Here is an 18,498-nt window from a genome sequence, read left to right on the forward strand (position 1 = left end):
TTAGAAGAAGGTCTGTATAGAAAGGAAAGTGATTCCATTAGGGCAATTAATGAATATTTGCCCTCGGCTCGATTACTTGGACTTTAGGCTTTATTTGTTTTGCCAAAAATGAATAAAAGAAAAACGTTTTCATTATCTACAATAATATATGTCCAACCATTTTTGCGCACAATGGAATTTTCTTCTTTCATTTACTTTTATAAGTTATACAAACTATAAATATTTTTCAAATCGTTCATTTTCAGCGAAACAAATGCACTTAGATAAAATTGCCACTGCTCTAGTAGTTGAAAAAACCTACCACCTAAGATTTGGTTGGTCAGTGAATTTGAATCATTATTTAAAACAATGTCCACTATATATACTTATTGACAAAATTGGTCAACTTCATACTCTTATTTGAAATTTCCCTCCAATCAATGCGTGCGGAGGAGGTGAAGAAATGTCTGCATGAACAATTTAACACATGTAGGTTGTACCTAACAAAACAACCCTAGGTCATATTACATTCCATTCCGCATCGATTTGGGTTGTATCGGAGCTTCGATTGACTAGCGTCACAAATTCATACACGTGATCTTGAGGAAGCCTTACAACCAGTGTAGGGATATGATATGATGTGAGGTTGAGAAACCCTTTCAGCTCATATCCACTAATAATCTCTCGCCTTGGATTTAATTACATAATTTACATTATGTGAGTGCCAAAACGATCTGCATTCTGTTTCTTGTATATTATACCTTATAATTCGTAAGGTGTGTTTATTTTAGAGAAAACTTTGGCCATAAATGATTTTTCATTTATTGATCATTTTCAGCAAATCAAGCGAGTGAAAATGCTTTTAGTCTAACAAATACACTCTTAATCATACATAATTTGATAATTTGAGCCATCAGATGTTGCAAATGCCCCCCACTTGCCTAAAATTCTCTCAAAGCCAGGGAGAGTTGTAAATGGGGGTCACAACAGATTTGACTTGTAGGTATTTGTGGAGAGCGTCCAAACCAAGATCTTTGCCAAAGCCACTCATCTTGTAGCCGCCGTGAGGACAGTCATTGTCAAATGCAAAGTAGCAATTTATCCAAATGATGCCCGCTCGAATTGACCTTGAGACCATGTTTGCTAGATCTATGTTCTTCGTGAGAACCCCTGCTGCTAGACCATACCTCGTGTCATTGGCCCTTCTTGATCACCTCCTTCGTGGTCCTACAACCCATTGTAAAATGCTGAATGTCATGCAACATACTTTGATAGTGCTCTATGTTTGTTTTAGCTACAAATAGCAGTGCTTGCTCAATTGCACCGGAACCGGGGTAAGTAATAGTCTTGGGGAACAATAGCAGGTCATACTCACTTGAATTTCATGAGCAACATGACGGGGCCGAAAATCTCATCCTTCATGATCACACTGTCCTCCTAATGAAAGCAGGGAATTAGAGGAAACCACAAAATGGTTAGAAGTTTAATTCCTCTCCAAACAAAGTTTCATGTTCTTTAAGGAATGTGTTGTGAATTGATAGTGTACCTTAACATTTGTGAAGATTGTTGGTTGAATGTAGTACCCTTCGGTGCCCAGATGCTCGCCCCCAGTCAAAAGCGTGGCTCCTTCTCTCTTTCCATGCTCAATGTATGAAAGTATCTTCTCAAACTGTTTCTTATCAACCTAGGATTTACCATAACTCGTGTCAGGCTAATTGTCAATTATATGCTTTATCGCAAGATCTAGCCATTCCTTGCCACTTGGTAGTGTTCATTCTTACTTGCGGTCCTTGATGGACATTCAGATCAAATGGGTCGCCGACCGGCCAAGCCTTTGCCTTTCCCACCAGCTTCTTCTTGAACTCTTCATAGATCCCTTCTTGAACATAGACACGTGAGCCCGCAACACATATTTCTCCCTGAAACAGAGGTTTTAATCAAGAAACGGTCATTATTTCGGGAATTTGAAGCTTATTCTTTGTTCTCACAAATTCCATAAATAAATAAATAAAATCAGACACCTTACCTTGTTATGGAGGTTACCGGTTAGAGTAAGATCAGTAGCATTATCTAAATCAGCATCATCAAAAATCACAAGAGGTGATTTCCCACCCAATTCAAGCGACACTTGTTTTAAATTGCTTGTCGCTGCGGCCTGCATCACGATGCGTCCCACTTCTGTAGACCCCGTAAAACTAACCTGAAGTGAGGTTATCATGCCACATCAGTCAAAAGCGAAAAATCAATGAGCATATCTATACCAAGTTTGACTGGTGCTATGTCATCCCGAAGAAAGAATTCATAATCGTACCATGTCAACGTCCATATGACTGCTTATCGCTGCACCGGCTGTCGGTCCAAAACCGGTTACAATGTTGATCACTCCATCAGGAATACCGGCCTGACACAAAGTAAACCAAAAATTTAGGAAGAAAAATTCCGCAAACAATTTCCTGGTATATCCTCATTTTTTTTTCTGATAACTGTTTGTAGGAACAACTTAGTTATGCCATAAATGAAGTTCGAAATTATTTTTTCACTTGCTCTTATATTGCTGTCTTCAAATTTCTGATTAAAAACCAGTGGAGCATTATTACGAGAAAACTTAATCATCGCTTCTAGACTAATAAATGACAAAATTCTTTCATTTTGTCTAGTGAAAACTAATTCCTAGTAATTAAGACCTACTTAATATATGCTAGAAAATGAGTCGTACTCTTCCAAATTAACTTTTTTGAGTCAAATTGACATACCTTCTTAGCCAAGTGACCGTAAAAGAGAGCCGATAGAGGGGTTTGCTCGGCGGGCTTCACAACCATGGTGCAGTCAGCCGTCAGTGCTGGCGCAGCCTTCATCATGAACGTGGTGGTTGGGGCGTTTCAAGGGATGATGTGCCCGACCACGCCGACCGGCTCCCGCAGCGTGTACCCATGAAACTCTCGCGACATTTTTAGTGTCTCGCCATGGATCTTGTCTGCTGCGCCGGCATAGTACCTAAGCAGCATGGCAGCATGAGGGATTTCTATAGCCTTGGCCACGCTGAATAGCTTCCCACCATTTATAGTGTCTAAAGCGGCCAGTTCATCTATGTTCTCTTCGATTAAGTCCGCAAATTTCGACATGATCCTTCCCCTTTGCTGCTTATGAAATTTATAGTCATATATCATATAAAAATGTAAATACATGACATTAGAATTTAAAATGAAATTCGGCTAGACAATGTTTTAGAGGTTTAGATAGAACTACATGTGAATTTCGGTTTTTGTTTATTCTTTTGGCACTATATTGTTATGATTATGAAACGAAAATCAAAAGAAAGAAAAATACGAAAGAAAGGACTCATGTTACTAATTGAAATAGAACAGTGCTACCCTTATTCAAATCGGTTATCGAAGTTAGTTTACTAAGTGAAGTCTCAAATTATAAGTGGCCTTTTAAAAAAGTGAGCCACATTCACGAACCTATATAGTTTGACAGTCATTTTGTAAATCGATATTTCTAGCATATTCTATTGAGATGACACTAGACATGTATCGTCATGTTATGCTTCTCTAGACGCAAGAAAATGAACCAAAAGCGAATGTTCCTAGCCAAAAAAAAGAACTAAAACACATGTTATCTACAATAACTAGTAGTAAAAAAAGGCATCACTGGCGTTCGAACATGTGGGAGACTAAAATAATTAGGAAAGTAAATCACATCTCAAGAATGGGTAGACTTTATATATATATATATAGCTAGACTAGAATGTTTATTTTCCTAAAAAAGAAAACCTGTACAACCGCTGCTCTGGGAATAAATTAGACACAATCATTTAAGTTGATTGCATACTCTAGCTACCATGATCGGTCGAAGGACCTTCGTCATCTTAATTCCTATAAAGTGTTCGACCAACCACCAAAAAAAGAATACTTTTTTTACTCTTAATCATAAATATAATGCAGATGCGAGTGGGCCCCATAATTTTGTGATTTCAAATAGGCAAGCAAGGATGAAAAAGAAATAAAGTAATCTTATCCGCATCATAATGATTGCTGAGATGATGCAATTAAAATACGATTTTTTGCAAAATTTAAAAGGAATTTAAAAAAAAAACAATTAGTTCTGTCCTTTTCCTCTTATCTTGTGGGGTTAGCGTTTTGCTTGCTTCTTTCCTTTTCCCTATCTTAGTTGGTGGCGGACACTATCAATCAATAATATTCCAGCTCGCCCATTTTAGAGCAGATGGAGATTATCGAAGATAATATAAGACAAATTACAAGTCATGAACCTTAAAAAGTTTTTTAGGTTTTGTTTTGTGTGCTTTTCAGCTAATTGTGTGAATTGTCCGCAGTTCCACGTTCGAAAAGACGTGCAACACGTTATCATTATTTATAACATAGTATTGATATGATTGGGAAGGTAGAGGGAATTAGAAAAAAGAGTGGAAAAATATATGATCGTATATGTGCGTTATAAATTAATCATCTAACGATATGATTTGCTTTATACGTATCTCAATCGATTTTTTTTTAATTTTAAATATTTCTATTCATTATAATTAGTGTTCTTCATGTGTCATTGTCAGTTGGTACGCCGTCATAAAGAAAATCGCCTGAAATCTTGAGGGTAACCTTTGTCCGTACAATGCACTTTACCCTCTTGAATCATAAAGATATATTTAGTATTGTCACTTTTCTTAGTTTTAAAGCTACGCTTGAACCCATAAAAAATATAGATAAAAGACAAAACATCAAAATCAATTTACTAAATCAAGTGTCAAATCCTAAGTTCTATTTGTTTGTTTTGCGCAAGTTATCTTACACAAATATCCCGGCTAGAATTAATGGTGTCATTTCGATAAAATTAGATTCGCGAGCTATGAATTAATTTCTTGCGTTATTGTCTCTTTAATTTGATGGAAAAGGAATGGAAGGGACGTACATAGCCGGGCATGCGCGGCCAGGGGCCGTGATCAAATGCTTGGCGGGCAGCTTTGACAGCCAAATCCACGTCCTCTTTGTCTCCCTCGGCAACTCTCGCCGTCACTTGTCCATTTCTTGGATCTATCGTCTCCAATGTCGTCCCTGTTTATCCAGTTTCAATCACCAAAACAAATTAGAAAACCAAGAAAAAGAAGAAGAAGAAGAAACCAACAAGAACAAGGCTTTGTAAGGACTGCGAGTGTAAAACTCTCTCGAGGTCAATCTTGATTCAGATGGTCCTTTTCCTTCAAATACTCTGTTTTCTGTACTCCCGAAGAAAGCAATTCTTTAGAAAAACAATAAGCTAGCAAGGACAGATCTCGATGAGGACAGCTGTCTGGGAGAAGAGAGTGGGAAACATGAAACCAAGTAACGAATCTTCGTCGAGGCAGTGCAAAAACTTAACGGGAAGCTGGCAAGTTCTACCTTTGACAGAATCGACGAACTTGCCATTGATGAAGAGCTGGGTGAATTTAATCTCTGGAACATGAGCATCATAAGTCTTCAGGCTCCCGTTGGCATTGCTCTGGTTCTCTGCCATCTCTCTCTTCTCTGCACTCAAAATCTCCCACGTTTGTGGCAGGAGGGAGGAGGGAGGGTCCTTTATATAGCTATGTAGTCGCTTTCCTTCTCGCAACACGCAGGAGTATGTTGGGAAGAAACATTTTTTTTTTTTTTTTTGATGATTATTTATTAGTGATAGGTGGCGAGCGATAAAATCAATCACGATACACTTTCGCGGAATGATATGGATAAGGACTAGTAATTCGCACCCGCGATGTTTGAGATAAGGCATATAAGTTAAAAATCAATCACACAAAACCCTTCAATGGGCTATGTTAAGAAGACTTCAAGACCTTTGATGTCCACCATAATTGGTGGGAAGATATAGGCAATCCGATTGAATGAACCTATTTAAGTGATTTTCGTTGTGCTGTGTAGTGTATCTCTGATGCCACTTGCTGAGTGAGTCTTGTATTGCTATTACTCAAAATAGAAAAATATCTTCACTATTATATAAAAAACTTATTGCAAGTATGCACCCTTATTTTACCCACTCATTCACTAACAAGTTCCTCAAGTCACTCCCACACACCTCACATTTCTCACAAATGGAGGCCTATTCTCCTACAAGCATAACAATATTTTCTTCACTCCTTCTCTCTACGTTGCTTTCATTCGCTACACAAGTTAAGAAGGGGGCCCTGCCTACATATAGAGAGATCCCCACGATATAGCACAAAAGAAATGCTCTCTACGGGTTCCACGAGGACTCATCAATAATTACAAACTTTAGCTACTCCCCATGTAATTTTTAACCACAACTTAAAGATATGATAGCAAATTCTATGACGGAGTTAATACCTGGAGATATGTTCTATGGCCATGTGAAATTTCTAGGACTACGTAGAGACTGATGTACTGAATATTGTAATTTTCCTTAAGTGTTCACATTTAATGAATTTGTATTTTCATTATTAATGCCTACGATTTTTTCTTTAACGTTTATGCATCTTAATGCTTAATGCATTATATAAAATTGAGAAAGTATGTCGGACAGATAAAAGATTAGCCCACTCACATAGTAATCACCTATATTTACTATGTGATAAATAGAGATGAGATGGTTTTTAAGCTTATTATCTATGTGATAATTGAGAGCTCAAGCTAAACATATATATATATATATATATATATATATATATATATATATATATATATATATATATATATATGTCACCTTAACGAAGTGTTAAGATGAGTACATAATATTTTTATTATGTCCGAAAGTAAAATAACCTACATATTTTACTTTATCTGTCTATGATGTCAAATGTGAGTTTTGATGAATTCCATGAAAGAGTAGATACGTGAACTCAAGTTAGACATTAGATATGTTTGAACTATCATATGTACAGTATTGAAAGTGTAAACATATGTTCCATGGGAAAGTAGTTAATACCATAATATGTATTTCATATTACGTATGCATGAGACAATCAACAAGAGTGGCAAAAGTTTTGATCTCAACTTTTATGCCGTGTAAGAGTCTTGAGGAAAATAGCTCCTCAATTAAGTGTCCTCATGACTCTTACTTATTTTCAAGATTTCTATTCAGTGTTTGCTATCTAGGAATGTTGCAAATAATCATGAATTGATTTGATTTAATGGGATATGTCTAGAAAAGCAAGTTGAATTGAAATTGAGAGTTTCAAGGAAAGAGAAAGATCAAATTTGAAGAATCACATTCTAATTTTGTATTCACTGATTGACCAATTATGATTGTTTTTTGGGATAATTATAATTGTGAATACAATATATCATTGTTTAAAAAAAGATCAAAAGAGATATAAATGTGAATGATCGATCTAGGGTACTACATACTATACCTACTCAAAATTGTGATGCCCATTATGAGCTGCTATATATTCTAACAGATGTGTATGGCAATGAGTTCTCAAAGTATACTGGCCGTACGAATTATTCACTAGTATGAATGTTGCAGAGAGGTAAAGAGAGTTCTGTTCGGCCCACTATGTGCGAGTGGGAGATGATAGATTTTTATGTTTGATGGGCCTATTTAAGCCCGTCCGCCCATGTTGGGCCAAAACTTGACCCGTAAGTGAATAGCCCATAGAAGAGTGCAGTTACTGTAGATAAAAGAAAGGAATAAATGCATTGGAAGTCTTAAAATTTGTCAAGAAAATGCAATTAAGTCCTAAAACTTTCAAAAAGTGCAATTAAGTCCTAAAATTTGTCACAAAGTATAATTAAGTCCTAAAACTTTCAAAAAGTGCAATCAAGTCCTAAAACTTATAAAAATGGTTCAATCTAATGGTTCAATCTAAGTTCTTCTATTGATTGCACTTTTTGAAAGTTTTAAGACTCGATTGCACTTTCGAGACAAATTTTAGAACTTTATTGAACCTTTTGAAAGTTTTAGGACTTGATTAAACTTTCGTGATAAGTTTTAGGACTTAATTGTATTTTTTGAAAGTTTTAGGACTCAATTACATTTGCATGATAAGTTTTAGGACTTCTATACACTTATCCCTAAAAGAAAAAGGGGGATTATGTTCGTAAAATTCTAAACGCAAGTGAAAGTGTCGAACAAATAATATAATGATGAGAAATAGTATCATTCCACAGAGATTGATGATTAATAAACTTAATAAATACTAAAATAGATTAATTCTAAAATTTATCTAACAGATCAAAATATAATTTAGAATAAATTAAAAATAAAATTTGGAAACTAAATGTAGTAAATCAATCAGATAAATATGTTAAAGCATCTGATTCACCATAACCACCAGATATGAATTTCAGATTGTTGTGGATACAAGAATGATATCAAACATGTAATAGCGGAATTTCCTAATCTATTTACTATCCTATCTCTAGGTATAGCAAATCTACTCAGTCTATTAATCCAATATATCTCTATGTGAATTAAAATAAATATAAGTGCATTAAAAACTATGAATATTCACAGCTTACAATGAGTCTTTTGAATCACTTTATCACCGAAAGCTACACAAATAACGCAGTATGTTTCTATCCACGTTTAATTCATAGTTATATATTATAATGAACAATTACATATTATCACTTTTCAATCTTAAACATGCATATCAGATCATTCAAGTGGTGGCCAGTCACTCAAAAGTATTATGCACCTCAATATATAATTCACATGAATGAAATCAATTATAAAACATAAAAATCATGAAATTCATATCATTATGGTTAAGTTACATTGTAGCCCTAACAAAAGAAAATTAGAACATAGTAGAATAAGAAATAAAAATATAAATCAAACCCATCATCTCAAATCAAAAAACAAGAATTCGGTCACCACTTTTGCCTTCTCTTCAAAATACTTGAAAAACTCACACACAATGAAAAATGATCTAACAAAAACCCAGATGTCCTCTCTCAAGCTTTCAATATTCTCCTAAATCTATCTCCCAATGCTTGCAGATAACATTAGGGAACAAAATCAAAGATTCCCTAATTTGATATCCATCTTCCACTTCTTTTTTATTTGAATTCCTGATTTTTGCTATTCTTTTCATTATCTTCCCCATATCTCATTATTCTACATAAATAAGTAAAATTCAAATAATCAGAAGGAAATCAAAATATTTTTTCATAGATATTGCATTATTTGTTGCCTAAAATAGGTAAAATAAATCTATTTTTATAGAGTTATCATATTATTTAAACAGTTACGCTATCTGAGCAGTTGTGTAACCTGTATAGAAGAAAATACGTTCTCTCTATTTTTCTACGTTCTCTCAGTTTTTCCCCAAGAAACATTACGCTCTTCTTCATGAACGGAATCAGAGCTTCCAAGAATTCCTCATAAAACTGCGACGACGATGCTTCATATGTGAAAACTAAAGTATGTCCGACTACGTGATATACTTTTTGATCGGTGTAACATGTTTTTCTGGGCACGTTTTCCGCATTCGTTTTCAATGTTCGATTGAGTATTGTATCATTTTTATTTGGGGAATCTGTTTCCCAACACTTGTAAAGTATACCTTTTAATTTTTAAGGTGAATTTGTTTTAGAGAAAACTTCATGATAAAAAAAAAGATTTTCAAAAATTCATGTTCTAAGAAAATGTTTTTCTTCTCTGTTTAGAGAATTCATTTTTCTACCTTTAAGTGTGGATATTTTCTTTGACTGGATCTGTTGACTAATAATTTTCAGCAAACCAAATGAGTGAGAATTCAAAAACTAATTCACGAAAATATTTTCACTCAAACAAATAAACTTTTGATTATACATTATTTGAGCCATTAGATGATGCAAGCCCCATGCCCTCCCTTCCCCTAAAAAAAAAAATAGTTCTCTCTAAGCCAGGGAGAGTTATAAATGGGGGTCACAACAGATTTGACATGTAGATATTTGTGAAGAGCATCCAAACCAAGATCTCTACCAAAGTTGCTTATCTTGTAGCCACCATAAGGACATTTATCGTCAATTGCAAGGTAGCAGTTTATCCAGATGATGCTTGCTCGGATTGACGTCAAGATTGTGTTTGCTAGATCTATGTTCTTCGTCAGAATCCCCGCCGCTAGACCGTATCTTGTGTCATTGGCCCTCTTGATCACCTCCTCCGTGGTCTTGCAACCCGTTGTAAAATCTTGAATGTAGTACAACATACTTTGATAGTGCTCTATGTTTGTTTTAGCTACAAATAGTGCTTGCTCAATTGCATCGGAATTAGGGTAAGTAATAGTTTCGGGGACCAATAGTGGGTTGTACTCACTTGAATTTCATGAGCGACATGACGAGGCCGAAAATCTCATCCTTTACGATCACATTGCCTTCTTGATGAAGGGAGAGAATTAGACAAAAATGTAAAACAGACAGAAGTTTAGATTCTCTGGAAACAAAGGTTTATGTTCTTCAAGGAATGTATTGTGAATTGATAGCGTACATTAACATCTGTGAAGATTGTTGGCTAAATGTAGTACCCTTTAGTGCCCAGATGCTTACCCTCAGTCAAAAGCGTGGCTCCTTCTCTTTTTCCATGCTTGATGTAAGAAAGTATTTTCTCAAACTGTTTTTTATTGACCTAGGATTTACCATAATTCGTGTCAGGCTTATCGTCGACTGCATGTTCTATCGCATGATCTAGCTAGTTCTTGCTACTTAGTAGTGTTCATTCTTACTTGCGGTCCTTGACGGACATTCGGATCAAATGGGTCACCGACCGGCCAAGCCTTGGCCTTCGCCACTAGTTTCTTCTCAAATTCTTCATAGATCACTTCTTGAACATAGACACGAGATCCCGCAACACATACTTCTCCCTGAAACAAAGAATTGAATTGAGAAATCGTAATAATTTCGAGTATTCAGAGCTTATTCTTTGTTTTTGCAAATGGCATAAAAAGCTCAAACACCATACCTTGTTATAGAGGATACCGGCCAAAGCCAGATCGGTAGCGGTATCTAAATCGGCATCATCAAAGACTATAAGAGGCGATTTGCCCCCCAATTCAAGCGACACTTGTTTCAAATTGCTGGTTGCCGCAGCCTGCATCACCATGTGTCCTACTTCCGTAGACCTCGTAAAACTAACCTGAAGTAAGGTTTTGATGTTGCATCAATCAAAGCTAAAGATCCGAAAAGCAGCAGCAGCAGCAGAAGCAGAAGCAGAAGCAGAAGAAGAAGAAGAAGCCAACAAGAACAAGAATTTTGTTAGGACGGCGATCTTCTCTCACAGTCGACAACAATTGAAATTGCTCTTTGTTCATCGGACATGCAATACTATGTAAGACTCTCTCGAGGTCAATCTTGATTCAGATGGTCCTTTTCCTTTCAGTACCCTGTTTTCTGTACTTCCGAACTGAGCAATCAGTGGCAGTCATCAAAAAGCGAACTGCTCGAGTGAGACCAAACCGAATTCAAGACAGCTTGTTCACGGCACAACTGTCTGAGAGAGAGGTATGGTGAACCATGAAAGCAAAAAATGAAATCCTCATCAAGGCAGTTGCCCCCCCCTCCCCAAAAAAAAAAAAAAAAATTGACAGGAAACTGGCGATTGAATTGGAGGGCCTTCATGAAATTCTAAAGAAACTGAAGTGACATAAGAACACAGAACTAGGATTGTTCGTTGCTGTTATACGAGTGACCGAAAAAATAACAATTCGCACGAGTATTGTGAACTCTACCTTTGACAGAATCGACGAACTCGCCGTCGATGAAGAGCTTGGTGAACTTAATCTCCGGAACATGAGCATCAAACGTCTTTAGATTCACATTTCCATTGCTGCCGTGCTCTGCCATCTCTTGCTTGCCTGCACTCGAATCTCTCACGCTTTTGGCAGGAGAGAACCTCTTAATATAGTCGGTTTTCCTTGTCGTAACACGTAGGGGCATTTTCGGAAATCTGGCCATGGATTCCTCCTTTGTGTTTTTTTTTTTTTTCCGTTTTTCTTATACACAATTTTACCCATCACAAGTGGGGCTATCAAATGGGTGGTAGATCAGGTCGAAAGTAATTCGACTTAAATTGATCAATTTAATCCGTTTTGATTAATTTATCTTCAATGCAAATTTAATAATTTATATCCGACCCAACCCATTTACTAAAATACTTCTATATTTAATCCAACTTACACAAATCCGTATCCACATAATTAACCCACTTTAAGCTCCTCATGTGTATATGTTATTTGCATAAATCAATGTTTTGATTATAGAAAGCTAAAGAATTGACTTTCAACTTTGCATTGAACTTTTTATTTTGTAAATTGATTCACAACGAAAATAAGAGGAAGTTAGTACTTGGTAGTGAATTTATAAAATTGTAGCAACAAATAACGTGGATGAATTCAAATTTTAATTAAATGGAATGTAAGATAATAAAGAAAATGATTTATGCTAACCACAATTGCAACAACAAGAATTAAGATTAAAATATTACATAAAAACAATATTGCTCATTGCAAGCAACCGAGGAAAGATTTATTTCAATAACTAATAGACAAAACTCACAAGATTAATATAAAAATAATAGGGAAAAAATAAGCAGTCCTGATATCCTTAATAAGGTTGAAGTCAAGCACATCTTGTAGGCCCACCAAGACTTCTCTAAACTTGAAACAATCCAGGGAGTCTATTATTTTATAAAAGATAAATAGAGAGTCACAAAGGTGGGATGAGTTTAGGTAAACTGTGGACCCATCTAACGCCCATATTGGGGGGGGGGGTTTACCATTTTAAACCATAATGACTCAGTCCATCAAATATTTTTTAAGAAATGAGTGTTCTGGCTATTCCACAAAAAGGTTGAAACCATTTCTTACAAAAATATTACTCAAAGGATGGTGAAAGGGTTTGTGGAAGAGAATATAATTCATCGGTTTATATACCTAAAACAATAAATACCAATCAAGGAATTATTTTCATAGGAGAATGCGTCAGATTTTACAAGAGCAAGAGGTGTTTATATGTGACATCCAGAAATATCATGCATCAATTAATATGTATGAATTTGAAGACGATAAATGTCCCTAGTAGAAATTTCAATTGGGTTATTAGTAATGTATTAGAAGAAGGTCCGTAGTCAAAGGAAAGTGATTCCATTAGGGCAATTAATGAATATTTTTCCTGGGCTCAATTACTTGGACTTTAGGCTTTATTTGTTTTTGCAAAAAATGAATAGACGAAAAATATTTTCATTATCCACAATAATTTATATCCAAACATTTTCACACACAATGGCTTTTCTTCTTTCATTCACTTTTCTAAGTTATACAAGTTATAAATATTTTTCAAATTGTTCATTTTCAACGAAACAAATGGACTCTTAGATAAAATTGCCACTGCTCTAGTAGCTGAAAAAACCTATCACCTAAGATTTGGTTGGCCAGTAAATTCGAATCATTATTTGATGCAATGTCCACTATATATACTTATTGACAAAATTGGTCAACTTCATACTCTTAATTCCCCCCACCAAAAAAAAAAAAAAAAACAATGCGTGCGGAGGAGGTGAAGAAATGTCTGCATGAACAATTTAACACATGTAGGCTGTACCTAACAAAACAGCCCTAGGTCATATTACATTCCATTCCGCATCGATTTGGGTTGTATTAGAGCTTCGATTGACTAGCGTTGTGAATCCATACATGTGATATTGAGGAAGCCTTACAACCAGTGTAGGGATACGATATGATGTGAGGTTGAGAAACCCTTTCAGCTCATATCCATTAATAATCTCTTGCCTTAGATTTAATTACATAATTTACATTATGTGAGTGCCAAAACGATCTGAATTCTGTTTCTTGTATATTATACCTTATAATTCGTAAGGTGTGTTTATTTTAGAGAAAACTTTGGCCATAAATGATTCTCATTTATTGATCATTTTCAGCAAATTACACGAGTGAAAATGCTTTCAGCCAAACAAATACACTCTTAATCATTCATAATTTGATAATTTGAGCCATCAGATGATGCAAATGCCCCCCATCCCCCTTCTTGCCTAAATTTCTCTCAAAGCCAGGGAGACTTGTAAATGGGGGTCACAACAGATTTGACTTGTAGGTATTTGTGGAGAGCGTCCAAACCAAAATCTCTGCCAAAGCCGCTCATCTTGTAGCCGCCAAGAGGACAGTCATTGTCGAATGCAAAGTAGCAATTTATCCAGATGGTGCCTGCTCGAATTGACCTCGAGACTGTGTTCGCCAGATCTATGTTCTTCGTCAAAACCCCTGCTGCTAGACCATACCTCGTGTCATTGGCCCTCTTGATCACCTCCTCCATGGTCCTGCAACCCATTGTAAAATGTTGAATGTCAAGCAACATACTTTGATAGTGCTCTATGTTTGTTTTAGCTACTGCTTGCTCAATTGCACCGGAACTGGGGTAAGTAATAGTCTTGGGGAACAATAGCAGGTCATACTCACTTGAATTTCATGAGCGACATGACAGGGCCGAAAATCTCATCCTTCACAATCATGTTGTCCTCCTAATGAAAGCAGGGAATTAGAGGAAACCACAAAATGGTCATAAGTTCAATTCCTCTCCAAACAAAATTTCATGTTCTTTAAGGAATGTGTTGTGGATTGATAGTGCACCTTAACATTTGTGAAGATTGTTGGCTGAATGTAGTAACCTTCGGTGCCCAGACGCTCGCCCCCAGTCAAAAGCGTGGCTCCTTCTCTCTTTCCATGCTCGATGTATGCAAGTATCTTCTCAAACTGTTTCTTATCGACCTAGGATTTACCATAATCCGTGTCAGGCTAATTGTTAACTATATGCTTTATCAGAAGATCTAGCCATTCCTTGCTACTTGGTAGTGTTCGTTCTTACTTGCGGTCCGTGACGGACATTCGGATCAAATGGGTCGCCGACCGGCCAAGCCTTTGCCTTTGCCACTAGCTTGTTCTTGAACTCTTCATAGATCCCTTCTTGAACATAGACACGAGAGCCCGCAACACATATTTCTCCCTGAAACAGAGGTTGTAATCAAGAAACGATTATGATTTCAAGTATTCGAAACTTATTCTTTGTTCTCGCAAATTCCATAAAAAAAAAAAGTCAAACACCTTACCTTGTTATGGAGGATACCGGTTAGAGCAAGATCAGTAGCAGTATCTAAATCAACATCATCAAAAATTATAAGAGGTGATTTCCCGCCCAATTCGAGCGACACTTGTTTTAAATTGCTTGTTGCTGCGGCCTGCATTACAATGCGTCCCACTTCTGTAGACCCCGTAAAACTAACCTGAAGTGAGGTTATCATGCCACATCAGTCAAAAGCGAAAAATCAACAAGCATATCTATACCAAGTTTGATTGGTGTCATGTCATCTCGAAGAAAGAATTCATAATAGTACCATGTCAATGTCCATGTGATTGCTTATCGCCGCACCGGCTGTCCGTCCAAAACCAGTTACAATGTTGATTACTCCATCAGGAATACCGGCCTGACACAAAGTAAACCAAAAATTTAGGAAGAAAAATTCCTCAAACAATTTCCTGGTATATCCTAATTTTTTTTCTGATAACTGTTTTTAGGAACAACTTTGTTATGGCATAAATGACGTTCGAAATTATGTTTTCACTTGCTCTCATATTGCTGTCTTCAAATTTCTGATTAAAAACCAGTGGAGCATTATTACGAGAAAACTTAACCATCACTTCTAGACTAATAAATGACGAAATTCTTTCATTTTGTCTGGTGAAAAGTAATTCCTAGTAATTAAGACCTACTTAATATATGCTAGAAAATGAGTCGTACTCTTCCAAATTAACTTTTTTGAGTTGCATTGGCATACCTTCTTAGCCAAGTGAGCGTAAAAGAGAGCCGATAGAGGGGTTTGCTCGGCGGGCTTCACGATCATGGTGCAACCAGCCGCCAGCGCTGGGGCGACCTTCATAAAGAACACCACGGTCGGGAAGTTCCAAGGGATGATGTGCCCGATCACGCCAACCGGCTCCCGTAGCGTGTACCCGTGAAGCTCGCGCGACATCTTCAATACCTCGCCGTGGATCTTATCCGCTGCACCGGCATAGTACCTCAGCATCGTGGCAGCGTGAGGGATGTCCTGGGCCTTGCCGACACTAAATAGCTTCCCGGCATCTATAGTGTCCAGAGCAGCTAGTTCGTCTATGTTCTCTTCGATTAAGTCCGCAAATTTCGACATGATCCTTCCCCTTTGCTGCTTATGAAATTGTGAGCCACATTCACGAACTTGTATAGTTTGACAGATCATTTTGTAAATCGATATTTCCAACATATTCTATTGAGATGACACTAGAAATGTATCTTCATGTTATGCTTCTCTAGACGCAAGAAAATGAACCAAAAGCGAATGTTCCTAGCAAAAAAATGAACTAAAACACATGTTATCTACAATAACTAGTAGTAAAAAAAGGCATCACTGGCGTTCGAAACATGTGGAAGACTAAAATAATTACGAAAGTAAATCACATCTCAAGAATGGGTAGACTTTATATATATTAGCTAGACTAAAATGTTTATTTTCCTAAACATAAAAAAGAAAACCTGTTCAACCGCAGCTCTGGGAATAAATTAGAAACAATCATTTTAGTTGATTGCATACTCTAGCTACCATGATTGATCGAAGGACCTTCTCATCTTAATTCCTATGAAGTTTTCGACCAACCACAAAAAATAAAAATAAAAAGAGTCCTTTTTTTACTCTTAATCATAAATATAATGCAGATGCTAGTGGCCCCCTAATTTCGTGATTTCGAATAGGCAAGCAAGGATGAAAAAGAAATAAAATAATCTTATCCGCATCATAATAAAGGCTGAGATGATGCAATTGAAATACGATTTGTGCAAAATTTAAAAGGGAAAAAAAACAATTAGTTCTGCCCTTTTCCCCTTATCTTGTGGGGTTAGCGTTTTGCTTGCTTCTTTCCTTTTCCCTATCTTAGTTGGTAGCGGACACTATCGATCAATAATATTCCAGCCCGCCCATTTTAGAGCAGATGGAGATTATCGAAGATAATATAAGACAAATTACAAGTCATGAACCTTAAAAAATTTTTTAGGTTTTGTTTTGTGTGCTTTTCAGCTAATTGTGTGAATTGTCCGCAGTTCCAAGTTCGAAAAGACGTGCAACACGTTATCATTATTTATAACATAGTATTGATATGATTGGGAAGGTAGAGGGATGAGAAAAAAGAGCGGAAAAATATATGATCGTATATGCATGTTATAAATTAATTATCTAACGATATGATTTGCTTTATACGTATCTCAATCGATTTTTTTTTTTTGAATTTTAAATCTTTCTATTCATTATAATTAGTGTTCTTCATGTGTCGTTGTAAGTTGGTACGCCATCATATAGAAAATCCCCTGAAATCTTGAGGGTAAGCTTTGGGACAATGCACTTTACCCTCTTGAATCATAAAGATTTACTTAGTATTGTCACTTTTCTTAGTTTTAAGGCTACGCTTGAACCCGTCAAAAATAGAGATAAAAGACAAAACATCAAAATCATTTTACTAAATCAAGTGTCAAATCCTAAGTTCTATTGGCTTGTTTTACTCAAGTTATCTCACACAAATATCACGGCTAGAATTAACGGTGTCATTTTGATAAAATTAGATTCACGAGCGAATTTATGAATAATTTATTGTGTTATTGTCTCTTTAATTTGATGGAAAAGGAGTGGAAGGGACGTACATAGCCGGGCATGCGCGGCCAGGGGCCGTGATCAAATGCTTGGCGGGCAGCTTTCACAGCCAAATCCACGTCCTCTTTGTCTCCCTCGGCAACTCTCGCCGTCGCTTGTCCATTTCTTGGATCTATCGTCTCCAATGTCCTCCCTGTTCATCCAGTTTCAATCACCAAAACAAATTAGAAAACCAAGAAAAAGAAGAAGAAGAAGAAGAAGAAGAAACCAACAAGAACAAGGCTTTGTAAGGACTGCGAATGTAAGACTCTCGAGGTCAATCTTGATTCAGATGGTCCTTTTCCTAAAGCAATTCTTTAGAAAAACAATAAGCTAGCAAGAACAGATCTCGATAAGGACAGCTGTCTGGGAGAAGAGAGTGGGAAACATGAAACCAAGTAACGAATCTTCATCGAGGCAGTGCAAAAACTTGACGGGAAGCTGGCAAGTTCTACCTTTGACAGAATCGACGAACTTGCCATTGATGAAGAGCTTGGTGAATTTAATCTCTGGAACATGAGCACCATAAGTCTTCAGGCTCCCGTTGGCATTGCTCTGGTTCTCTGCCATCTCCCTCTCTCTCATCTCTGCACTCAAAATCTCCCACGTTTATGGCAGGAGGGAGGAGGGAGGGTCCCTTTTTATAGCTATGTAGTGGCTTTCCTTTTCGAACACGTAGGAGTATGTTGGGAAGAAACACTTTTTTGCGACGATTATTTATTGGTGATAGGCGGCGAGCGATACGATCAATCACGATCACGATACACTTTTGTGGAATGATATTGGATAAGAACTAGTAATTCGCACTCGTGATGTTTGAGATGAGGCGTATAAGTTAAAAATCAATCACACAAAACCCTTCAATGGACCGTG

General features: G+C 36.6%; 1 protein-coding gene, 1 non-coding gene and 1 pseudogene across 2 annotated transcripts; all 3 read right to left on the reverse strand.

The window, feature by feature from the left end:
• Positions 1 to 777: 777 nt before the first annotated feature.
• On the reverse strand, positions 778 to 5,532 carry LOC104438293. The gene is made up of 9 exons (XR_005548611.1): positions 5,370 to 5,532; positions 4,903 to 5,045; positions 2,733 to 3,116; positions 2,291 to 2,380; positions 2,006 to 2,179; positions 1,761 to 1,898; positions 1,526 to 1,663; positions 1,355 to 1,416; positions 778 to 1,206 (listed from the first exon to the last, which is right to left on the reverse strand). It is a non-coding gene; the product is annotated as an aldehyde dehydrogenase family 2 member C4 (transcript).
• A 4,255-nt stretch (positions 5,533 to 9,787) lies between these two features.
• On the reverse strand, positions 9,788 to 11,067 carry LOC120290491 (annotated as a pseudogene).
• Positions 11,068 to 13,808: 2,741 nt separating this feature from the next.
• LOC104438294 (aldehyde dehydrogenase family 2 member C4) lies at positions 13,809 to 18,249 on the reverse strand. Its single transcript, XM_010051408.3, has 9 exons — positions 18,081 to 18,249; positions 17,637 to 17,779; positions 15,751 to 16,134; positions 15,310 to 15,399; positions 15,025 to 15,198; positions 14,784 to 14,921; positions 14,549 to 14,686; positions 14,378 to 14,439; positions 13,809 to 14,238 (listed from the first exon to the last, which is right to left on the reverse strand). The coding sequence occupies exons 1-9, from the start codon at positions 18,208 to 18,210 to the stop codon at positions 13,965 to 13,967; spliced, it is 1,533 nt and encodes a 510-aa protein (XP_010049710.2). The 5' UTR covers positions 18,211 to 18,249; the 3' UTR covers positions 13,809 to 13,964.
• Between the last annotated feature and the right edge of the window lie 249 nt (positions 18,250 to 18,498).

The sequence above is a fragment of the Eucalyptus grandis genome, chromosome 2, assembly GCF_016545825.1.
Source record: "Eucalyptus grandis isolate ANBG69807.140 chromosome 2, ASM1654582v1, whole genome shotgun sequence".
NCBI classification, from domain to species: Eukaryota; Viridiplantae; Streptophyta; class Magnoliopsida; order Myrtales; family Myrtaceae; genus Eucalyptus; species Eucalyptus grandis.